Source organism: Lactuca virosa, chromosome 3 (genome assembly GCF_052849685.1).
Source record: "Lactuca virosa cultivar CGN04683 chromosome 3, Lactuca_virosa_CGN04683_v6, whole genome shotgun sequence".
Classification (NCBI taxonomy): domain Eukaryota; kingdom Viridiplantae; phylum Streptophyta; class Magnoliopsida; order Asterales; family Asteraceae; genus Lactuca; species Lactuca virosa.
Genome location: NC_136428.1, coordinates 303,387,948 through 303,399,726, shown reverse-complemented (window position 1 = coordinate 303,399,726; position 11,779 = coordinate 303,387,948). Strand labels below are relative to the sequence as shown.

General features: G+C 35.8%; 1 protein-coding gene across 1 annotated transcript; it reads right to left on the bottom strand.

The window, feature by feature from the left end:
• Positions 1 to 5,873: 5,873 nt before the first annotated feature.
• Positions 5,874 to 11,243, bottom strand: LOC145167303 (microtubule-associated protein 70-1-like). The gene is made up of 11 exons (XM_079086467.1): positions 10,653 to 11,243; positions 10,451 to 10,536; positions 9,751 to 9,816; positions 9,486 to 9,656; positions 9,170 to 9,340; positions 8,699 to 8,854; positions 8,443 to 8,589; positions 8,283 to 8,354; positions 7,331 to 7,840; positions 6,406 to 6,575; positions 5,874 to 6,291 (listed from the first exon to the last, which is right to left on the bottom strand). Exons 1-11 carry the CDS (start codon positions 10,936 to 10,938, stop codon positions 6,252 to 6,254), a joined length of 1,875 nt encoding a protein of 624 aa, XP_078942593.1. The 5' UTR covers positions 10,939 to 11,243; the 3' UTR covers positions 5,874 to 6,251.
• Between the last annotated feature and the right edge of the window lie 536 nt (positions 11,244 to 11,779).

Sequence of the window (11,779 nt, the reverse complement as noted above, 5' to 3'; positions counted from 1 at the left end):
GACTATGCACTCACTTGATAAAGTGATGACTGGAAAATTGGGCAGCGCTTTGCTTCGGCACTTGGCTATTCCTTTGATGTGACCTAGGTTCAATTATCACTAAGTCTTAGTTTATTATTTTCTTACGACTAATGAATAGTCTAGATTCCTCAATAATCCCAATGTCTACATATCTATAGCTGATAAGAGACAACCAAGTAGGATCATATCGGAGGTAGGGTCCGTTTGGTATACAGTGTATACTGTTTGGAAATCCCACTTTAAACACCTCACTAAATCCAGCCTAGACATCATCCCCGTATGTGGATCAATCAGTACTATCACGTTGGAACCACTGACAAATCTTATTTATAAATTCATAACAACGACTATGAATTTTAAATATAAATTACACTAAAATAATGTAATTTAACTTACAGAGATTCCCTAGACAAAAGTCTGTAAATTGCACTGATAGAGCTTCTACTCAAAGGCTACTAAGGTAAAATGGATATAAGTCGAATAATATCGAGAGATAATGTGTGTAGGGTGAGATACGAAAAGCTTATACGGAGACGGGTATTTGTAGCCCAAAAAAGCAATGTGTGCCACGCACCCTGTCGTGCGCTCCGCGCACTATGTCGGAGGTGGTGATGTAGCGTTCATTTAGTGGTGACATGTGTCGCAATCTCATGGGTTGTTGATGCGCGCCACACATCTTGTCTGTGCGCGCGACTGCGCGAGGATTTTTATAAAATATTAGAAAACTCATATCTTCTTCATACGAGCTTCGTCTGCAATGCATTTTATATCCACACATAGCTATCGACGAGATCTACAACTTTCATTTAGACTCCGTCGGCTAATTTTGACTTTATTTTTAAAGTTATATTTTTAATAGGCTTAGACTGTTAAAATCCGTTAAAAACTCATAACTCTCTCGTCTGACATCTGTTCTTGACTGTCTTTATATTGATGGATTCCTATTAATGAGATCTTCAATTCTCATTTAGATTGTTTTTCCCAACAATCGATTGTTATGAATTTCGGTACCAGTGTTGCACACTGTTGCGTTGAAATTTAGAAAAATTGTAACTTCCTCTTATGAAGTCAAATTTTGGCATTCTTTACATGTACAATCTCGGTTTAACAACTAGTGCGACTTTCATTTAGATCTCTTAGGCTAAAAAGTAATCTATCTAAAATTGAATTTTACGATACGTAGAGTCGTGCCAATTTAATCGTGAAACTTCAAAGAAGCATAACTTCTTCATACGAAGTTGGATTTCAGTGTTCTTTATATGTACGGAATCCTTGTCTCACATACTATAACTTTGGTTAAGGTTATTTATCCTAAATAACCTTCTATCAAAAAGTCATTTTAACGCTTATTGTCTCTAAATTGACTAGCCAGAATTTGCGGGCGTTACAAATAAACACATAAACACAGGAAACTATCTACACTAGTCTACATGTATAACAACTCACTACCACATACAATGCCTCATATAGTACACTACCCTACTACCAGTAGATCTCCAAGGAATACATAGTTATATGTAACCATAGGTGAGATAGACATTTGAACAGGTGATCCCACTCTAGAGCCACAACCAAACAAGGAACAGACAAGAAAGCCTAGAACAAGAGTTCTCATGCTATCCTACGTAACTAAATACAGGCCCTAGGGCACTCCATTAGACGATTACCAACCTACGGGTATTCTAACCAGCATACCACTACTCATATATCCTGACACACAAGGATATACATTGTAACACATACTATAGTGAGGAAACTCAACTAAAATGTAAAACCGGATAACACTACAACACTCTCAAATCCACACACTGGACAATCCCGCGAACCGACAGTCACCCCAATCAAAGAACACACCTCTAACAAATCATAAATCTGAAGAGAATGTTGGATCCAAGCTTGCTCCTTGTTCCCTTGCACCAAGATGAACCTCTCATTTCCCCAAGCTTCACCAAAATCCAAAGAATGAACTCTAAATCAAGAAATCAAGCCCTCAATCAAGCATGGAGGCTAGGGTTTTGTTTGGAGTTGGAGGCTAAAGAGGATGCCATAAACCTTGAGTTTTGTTGCTTAAATAGGAAAGAAACCCTAAAAATCATGGGTTTGGGCTTCAGCAGCTGCCACGTCGTGGCACCCCTCCTTGCCACGTCGTGGCGGCCATCAGATGCGTGATTTATGCATTTTCCATGCCACATCGTGATACCCATTCACCACGTCGTGGCACAAGGCTTTTCCTAAAAACCTTACTTTTAATCCCTCAAGCCCTCAACCAATATATTTCGGAAACAAGTATTACACTTTAACTCGATAATAACCACTCATGTGTTTGAAACACGTTTATCAATAGAGAAACATATAGCTATGGTATATACATTTGACATATTTAAGATTGTGCAAAAAGAAATTATTGACTGTTTATGGTCAATTGGAGGTGTATAGAGTTAAAGATGTACGAAATAATTCGTTTAGAAAAGATTATGAAGGTTGAGATGATATAGATGAAGATGTACGAAATTGTTGATTGTTTATGGTCAATTAAAGGTGTTTAGAGTTAAAGATATACGAAATAATTCGTTTAGAAAACGTTATGAAGGTTGAGATGATATAGATGAAGATGATGATGATAATTTAGAAACAAGTGTTAATGTTTCATAATACAAGGTACTTTTACATGGACAAACCTTTACATGGATATTTTATTTTTAATATTATGTTCATTTATTAACATATAGCTTGTATTTACGAACCTACTTGATGTTCATAGTTGAACATTAAACTGTTATGCTATACTAACATGAATTATCTTAAAAAAAAAAATACAGGTTGAGAAAATAACATTGAGGATACAATAAATTGTTCATGTAATTTCTATTTGCATCAAGGTGTGTTTTGTTGGCACATTTTTTGTATTTTAAAACTTAATAATGGTGCATGTAGTAAAATGGTAGAAAATATGAATATTATGTATCAAGCGTGAATTGAGATGTCATCAAAGGATACCAATGCAATGAGCAACTTTTTTGAACATCTTAAGGATATCAAAGATATTTTGAAAGATTTTGGGATGATTGAAACAAGAACTTGAGAGCCCCTAATAATTCTGAATATGAAATTGAAAGCAAACGATGGTGACCCACTTGAGAACCCAAAAAAAATATAGAAGAATTATTGGAAAACTTAACTACCTGAAGATTACACATACATACATTGCTTTTCCAGTGGGTGTTGTAAGTCAATCTATGTTAACTCCACAAACCTCTCATTAGGATGCGATTAGTCATATTCTGAAGTACATAAAGGGTGCTCGCGGTTATGACATCCTACATAAAAATCACGATCATCATGTCATCGATGCCGACTATAATGGGGATCCTATAAATAGACAGTCTACTACAGGTGAGGCTATTGTGTGTTTGTCGGAGGGAATCTAGTTTCATGAAAAACTAAGAACAAAATGTTGCTTCATGGTCAAGTGTTGAATCTGAATATCAGGCTATTACTCGGACTACACGCGAGCTAATATGGGTACAAAATTTGCTAGATGAAGTTGGGTTTTCTCAATCTAAACCAATAAATATGTATTGTGATGATGAAGCGACTATCCATATTGCAAACAATCTTGTGTTTCACGAAAAGGCTAAACATATCAAAAGTGACTATCATTTCACACATGAAAAACTAGAAGATATACTCCCATGTTCGAGTAGGAAGTCAACCAGCTAATGTCTACACCAAAGTTTTACCTAATTTACGGATCTTTGGTATTTGTAACAAAGTTGGACAAGAGTAACGTCAATGATATAGTTTGAGATTGTGTCAGAATGTAAATGTTGTATATATTAATTTTGGCTTAGTTAGCTCAATGGATTCATAGGGTTTCCTAAGACTAGAGATTCAACCTTTATACATAGGTTTGTGTCACCTACTCGTAAAGTACACAAAATAAGTTATTTTCACTTTTAGGTGTTGTTTGTTTTTCTGAAGCCAAAATGTCTGCAGTCTGCGGACCACATCTGCAAGCCTCTGCAGCAGAAGAGGTGGACCAAACGTCTGCAGTCTGCAATAAGAAGACTGTTTGTTTTTTAACATCTGCAGGCTGCTAAAATAAACTGAATTTTAAATAAAATTATTTTACAAACTTCAAATGATTTTTCAACACCAAAATTTTAATAATAATAGTCATACAACACTGAAAATAAAATTCATGCGACTAAATTAGTCATACAATAAAAAAATGGTTTTACAATAACAATTTCATTTAAAACAATTCACAGCAATATTTCATATTTCCAGCACAATTTTTCATATTTTAATCAAGAAAAAAACTTATTTCAACAACAATTTTCACAGCAATATTAAACAACAATTCACAACATTTTGAGCAACATCTAACATCAAATTTAAGAAAAAACAACCATTTTCAGCAACAAGAATCAACAAATTTTACTAGATTATAGACTTTTCAGCAAGAATAAACAACATTCACAATTTTCAACAACAATTTTCAGCATATTAAACAACAATTTGAAACAATAAAAAGTATTTTCAACAAAAATCACAACATTCACAGCAATATTTCATATTTCCAGCACAATTTTTCATATGTTAATCAAGAAAAAAACTTGATTTCATCAATGTTATAGATTTTCAGCAACATTCAACAAGAAACTTATGCAAGAAAGGAAAAGGAATCAACAAATTTGAGAAAAACAAGCATTCTCAGCAACATCTAACATCAAATTTAAGATAAAAACAACAATTTTCAACAAAAATAATCAACAAATTTGATTAGATTATAGACTTTTCTGCAAGAATAAACACCAATTTCATGTGAGATTTGAAAAAAAAAAGGAAACAGTGCATACCTTCAAAAGCTGTGAAGTCCGACAGCCAAGAGGAAGAAGTAGCGCAGCGCTGTCCGGCGTTCTTGGCGGCGTTCTGGTCGGCGTCGGCGTCCTGGTCGGAGTCCTGGTCGGTGGAGAGCGTTGGCAGGGAGATCGATGGTGGAGCGAGGGTTGAGGCGTCGATGGTGAAGATGAGTTCTTTCAAGGCGTCGACTGGAATAATAGAAGTAGCGGCGTTTTTTTTTTTTTTTAGGTTAAAAGCCCGCAGATGTGAGAAGTGGGTAGTCCATGTCTGTGTGGTGAAGACCTCGCGCAGACGTTTTTAAATGTTAGCCCTTCAAAAAAACAAACAGTCTGCGGGGATAAAAGTCTGCGCGTTGTCTGCGAGGCGCAGACAAAAATGGTGCTGCCGAGCTTTTAAAAAAAACAAACTACTCCTTAATCTCTTTCTAGTTTACAACTATTAGGATGTAAGCCTTTAAACATAGGTTTGTGTCACCTACTCGTAAAGTACACAAAATAAGTTATTTTCACTTTTAATCTCTTTCAAGTTTACAACTATTAGGATGTAAGCCTTTATACATAGGTTTGTGTCACCTACTCATAAAAGTACACAAAATAAGTTATTTTCACCTTTGATCTCTTTCTAGTTTACAACTATTAGGATGTAGGGTATCATACAATTTTTACCATGGGTATGTTGATTTGGTATGTTTTCCGGTTGTAAACACCACTCATCATGCTTTATTTCCCTAACCCTTTTTTTCATAGGTAAAAAATGCAAACATGTCAAATCAATGAGGTGGAAGTGCGGTCCCTTTAGCCTTATACTTTAAAGTGAAAATTACTTTTCTACAAAGGTGGATACCAAAAGGCTTGGAATAATATGCAACCATTTGCATGCCATAAGGACACGAACAGGAACATGACATTACCACAAAGTATAAGTATTTGAAGTATTTATTGTACATAATGTAGATGTTATATTGCATGATGGATGCACAACACAAATAAATCACTCTAGATGCATTGATTGATACTGATAGTGGAAACTACGAAGTAGAAAGTAAGGTAAGTATAGGTAATGAGAAAAATAAATGTATTAAGAGTAAGACCTAGAACCTCCATCTGATTACAGTCAGACAGACAGCAATATTGACCAAAAAAGAAACCAAAAACCACACTACAAACCTATACAAAAACCACACTGACGGACACCGACACTGGTTAGCTCCATCCACTCCATTCTTTTCTGTGTGCTGCTGATTTCTTCTACCGAAAAGAAAACACCTCTTGTTTTTTTATCTTTATAAGATATATATAATAACCAATGGATCAAGTTAAAAAGGGTAAAATTGTAAAAACAGAGGTTGAACCAATCTACTCATGTCATTGGGTACCCCGTGTCAACCCACTCCGTGCCACATTCCTGCATACAGAACAAAACATGTTATTGGTCATGCAGTATTTGGAGTGAGACTGAGACTGATACTGATGTGAATGGGACAAAAATAGGGAAAAGAAAGAGAAGAGAAGAGCAGACCTGGCGGGATGTAGGTGAGAGGTGTTGGTGGAGCGTTTTGCCCTGTTGTCCTGTTCCTTGTCGACACGCATAGCAGCTACTTCCTTCTCCATTGCAGCCACCTCTCTTCTCATCTTTTTCGCCTCAACCTCCATAGCCTTGGTTAACGTGTCTACTTTCTTCGCTAACATCTGAAAGAAACCAATATTACAAATTAAATTATATAACAAACAATAATGATCTATTTCGTATCAAGGAATGGAAAGGGTCGTTACATTCCATTCCATTATCATGTTCGTTTTGCTTAAACGGAATGACTCATTGAAAACAGGTTGCTTGCTCAGCAACTTAAATTCATAAAACAAAACAAAAATCATATTTTATTTATGTAAAATTTAGTCAAACTAATGCACAAATTACATATAAACATATTTTATCTTACTTTCAAACACTCAAAAGAAAACTTATTTATCACTTTAAAAATAAATTGTTTACAAAAGACCATGAAATCTAATATTATTATTAAAAAAAAATAGTAATTTCTAAAGAACAACAAAATTAATCTGATTCGTTTTATTTTGAAAATTATATAAATAAAAGGTATAAAATTTTGTGTTAAATTAGATTCAATACCAAGAAATTTGATGAATAAAAAAAATTTCTAGTCATTTTTGAAAAATAACATTAAAAAAAAATCAATTCCATTTATATAACTGGTTGTTATCTTGAAGGTCTTTTTCTCTATTTTCTTTAAAGCCAACAAACAAGACAAAAGATGCGTTCCAAGTCCTTGGTGTGTTGTAAAAGTAATATATTTTTCCATTCCATGGAAGCAATGAAAGTAATCAGGAACGAATGAGATTCCTATGTGGACTTGTAGTGGTCTACTATTCCATTCCATCTTGGATTTAGTAGGACATGATAAATAACAAAGGCAAGCACTAACCTCAATGGCATCATCCTTGTCTTTTATGCTCTGATCCTTTTCATAACCGGCTTTCCTCAAAGAAACCACCTCTTTCTGAAGCAGATCATACAAAACTCCTGGCACACTATCCTCCAAGGAGGCAGCTGGTTTTTCATCCGGAATTTCAGTATCCTTAGTTCCCTCACAGGTTTGGCCAAGGTTAAAAGAAGGACTCCCACGTCCACTTGTTCCATTTGAAATAAGTTTACTCCTATCAAGTGTCCGTGTACCACCATCAAATGACTTTGATGTCCCTTTAGCATGCCTCAAAATTGAACTGGAACCAGATGATCTTATTTGAAAAGATGGTGACCTTTTGGGTAAGTTTGGAGATAATTTGGAAAAGTTATCTGCTCCACCTAAGGACTGACGACGCGAAGCACCATTGCTCATGCCCATGCCCATGGGTGCTGAGCTACGAGAAAGAGAAAGAGAGTTGGGTGATCTCAAAGTGTCTTCCAGTACTCTCAGTCGCAATTGGAATTTCTCCTGTTAAAAATTAAAAAAAAAAAAAAAAAAGGAGTTTGTTACCCTTACCCAGGCAGGAAACGGCAACATAGAACATGTTGTATGCATGCATTAGGCTGGGACAGGGACAGGGACAGATAAAATAATATGTCGTAAAACAAGGTGGAGCTGGGACAGGGATGTCAACACCCAACAAGGTAGAAAAAAAGGTGGAACAAAAATTTCAATTTTCTGACCCACCAAGAAAGTGGGACAAGGATGGGCCAAAAAGGTTGAAAAAAAAAAAGCAAAAAGGTTAAACTCCGATGGGATGGGCAAGGATTATGACTGGGACTCATTCTAAAACAATGCCCTCCTCATCAAAAAATAACCCTAGAAAGCTTGTCCTAGGCCATCCAAACAAGTTGTTCAGCTTTATTTATTTAGCTAATGTCAATGAAATGCATGTAACAAAGCAAATTACTTTCAGTTGTGCTTCAGACTTTGCCGCGCGCTCTGTTATAGCTAATTTGTCCCGCAGTTGTTGCATCTCACCCTGTTAATATTAACTATTAAGAATAGAATAGAATATTGTTTACTGTTTAGAAATAAATAAATATTTAACAGAAATAATAGTCGGCTACCTGCAAGAACCTTCTTTCTTCAAGCCATTGTTTAACTGGCATCACTTTGTCATTAGCATCTTTCCATTCATTAGCTACTACTGTTGCCACTCTATTTGCTGTAACCTTTGCACGAGCTAGCTCTCGATCCAGAGTTTTCCGCTCCTCCTATACATTTTAACAAATAACAATTACCAAATTTACCCTAATACACAGCAACTTTCATTGTTATTATAATGTGCTACACCCTATAGTCAATTATAAAGATGGCATTTACATTCATCTCTTGAACTTTGCGCTGATAATCCCTCACAGCATTTGCAGCCGCACCACCAGCAAGAACGGCCTCTTCAAGTTCGCGTACAGTTTGAGTAAGCTTTTCCACCTCAGCCACTTTTTGTCGATGCATTTTATCCAAAATTTTATTTTCCTCCTGACAAAGATTAAATATATAATAATATTTATTGGTTAAAAAATGCAACAAATAGCAAAATACTTTTATTTCTTCCATTGTGTTTTGAAAAATCTACCTAAACATTTTCAATGATCTACCTAAACTTTTGAAGTACAAATGTACAATGCTATATATATATATATATATATATATATATATATATATATATAATTTCAAGGTAAAATTTTGTAATAGAAAGAAATGGAAGTAGGTTATAAATGAAAGTTGGTAGTTATTTCTTGCATTTAGCCATATTGGAAAATGAGGATGACCAATTAAAGGCCTAAGTGATACCTGGCAAATTTCTATCTGCTTCATCAACTCCTGGTTCTTATTCTGAAGATCATCCACCATTGAAGCCTTTGCCAAGGCAACCTGCACAGTTCTCTCAGCTTCAAGTAGAGCAGCCTCTTTTGATTTAGTCAATCGATCTAATGCTTTATTGTCATCCTGCAGCTTAGCAATCTGAAACCCAAAAAAGGGTAACACTATAAATGTTTAAATTTTTCTGCAATGCAATGCAAAACAGGTTGTACTTTGTATTGCTTTTAGGATGCATTCAAACTACTGATGACAAAAGACTAAAAGAGAAGAGTCTTGAGCTGCAAACCTCTTGTCGAGCAAGCTTTAGCTCAGCTTCTAGTGGTGCAAGGATTGCCTCAATTGGAGGCATATCATCGTCTTTTTGAGCAGCATGAACCCTCCGAAGAGTGGCTTCTGCTGCAAACTGAGCCGCCATTGATGCTTTCTTCTCATCATTGATTTTCTTGATTTCAAGAGTCTACATGTATTACAACACCCGAAAACCAAGTCTATCATATCAAATGCTATCTGATAAAATAAAATAAAAAAAGCAAAAGTGCTTTGGTCAATACTTTGGTATCTAGAAGAGATTCTGTCAACTTCAGCTTCTCGTCCACCTTCGACAATTCTTCAGTTAGCTAAGCCAAGGTTTACAGAACAAGACAAGATTTTGTCAGTTTAACTCCACAACTACACATATGATTCACAAGAGATGGAATGGAACACAACAAACAGTATGTACCAGCATTATTCGATTATCAAAGATTTTTCATCTACCCTGTCAAATACTTAATTTCAGCATTTTTGGCAAATCAAAGAAACATAATTAACAGGTGCACGCTTCATTAAAGGTCTACACAAACACAGAAAGGAAATAATTACCCTGCATCTAATGATCTAAATCAGCAAATTAATTCCAAAATAGGGAACAAATAACACCAAAATCATGCTAAATGTCTAACCAACAATGACATACCAACACCAAGACTTTTCGCAATACACAAGATTAACATTTAAAATCCAGATGCCCCACAAGTAGGATCCTTCCTTTGCGTGGAAGAAGTTATGAACAGAACAAATACAATAGAATATGAATATGCAGATGACAGTTATGCTTCATTTAATAAGCAAAACAGAAACACAATTATCCAAGCCGATTATAGATTGAAACAGGCAGCTGAATCCAACAAGCATTCAAATTCAAACATCTGGCCTATCAAGACTCCACATTGCGTCCAATTAAATTAGAAAATAGATGATGAAAATTATAACCTCTTCAACAGCTTTCTCTCTTAGGCGTTCAGACAGCTTGAGCGCCTTGATCTCCGCTTGTGCTTCGCTCAATTCTCTATCCTTATCTGCAGAAAAGTCAAGTGAATCCCCCGTCGGTGAGCTTAAAAATTCAAAAATATATCAAATGAAACAACTAGAAAATTAGTTAGTCGGTCCATACGGATCAATTCACATTACTCACCTCTAACTTCATTTTCCAACCGATTGAGCTCCAGCTTTACCGGATCCGACCCGTGGAGCAGATTTATAAAGTCATCAGCGTCTAAGCTCGGTCTCCTCGAGCTCCTCCTACGACTAGTCATACCCGAACCCCTCCCCCCGCCTTCCCTAAAAGAGCCTGACACCGTCAACGGCGTCGACTCAGCTATCGGAGGCCGTACATTGCCGCCGCTGTACTCACCTCCTTGCAGCATTTCCGGCATGTCCGTCATTCCTCCGACACCACCACCGCCGGATACATCCTCCATCACTCCGATCTGAACTTAATCACACATGAATCAACTCGACATAAAAGCCTTTATCTTCTAGGGTTTCTCAAACATACATACAGTGTAGTAGATGTGCATGTATGTATATATAGAGATTTATTTACAGATTTTCGCGTATAGTAGTTAGAAAGAGACAGAGTGTGTCAACTAGGTGAAGAATGGAATGCTTGTTTTCTCTCTCTGGATTGGAATCACCTCAGATCTCTGAGCTGCTTTCTCTCTCCAGAAGAATGTGCGATTTGAATGTGGAAAGCGATCGAGTTCTCTCTCACTCACATACAATTTGAAACGTATTTAATTAAATATTTGCAGTTTCTTACTCGATTATGGCCCCGTTTGATAGTTGCGGACTGAGAAAGGTCCGTCTAAGTAAGAAATTCTGAATAAGAAATCATGTTGTTTGATTGGAAATCTGACTGAATGTGCTGACCGATGCAAAATGACCATGATACCCCGATGCTCTACGGTCTACACGTTTCTATACAATATTATAATAATAATAACAACAATAACAAAAACAATAATAATAAAAAAAACAACAACAATTACATGAAGGCTTCAAAATTCTCACAAATACCAAATATGCTTATTTTCTAACCATTCATTTAAAATCTCAGCTTCTTGTCCACTAGGCAATGCAAGAATTATTGAAGCAAATACAGACTTCAAAGATTGCCATATTTCACTCATTTTAACTACTAAACACTCGTTTTCATCAATTGTTAAAGAATCAAACAAAGGCTTCAAAATATGAAATTTCATCAATTGTTAAAGAATCAAACACAGGCTTCAAAATCTGAAATTCAAACAGCTAATTTGC

What these genes read in the sequence shown, in the direction of transcription:
- LOC145167303 (XM_079086467.1), bottom strand. Translation starts at nt 10,938, where the DNA reads ATGGAGGATGTATCCGGCGGTGGTGGTGTCGGAGGAATGACGGACATG. An exon ending in GCAAAGTTCAAGAGATGAAT is followed by an intron (nt 8,590 to 8,698) that starts GTAAATGCCATC and finishes TAAAATGTATAG; the next exon opens with GAGGAGCGGAAAACTCTGGA. An exon ending in AAGAAAGAAGGTTCTTGCAG is followed by an intron (nt 8,355 to 8,442) that starts GTAGCCGACTAT and finishes TAATATTAACAG; the next exon opens with GGTGAGATGCAACAACTGCG.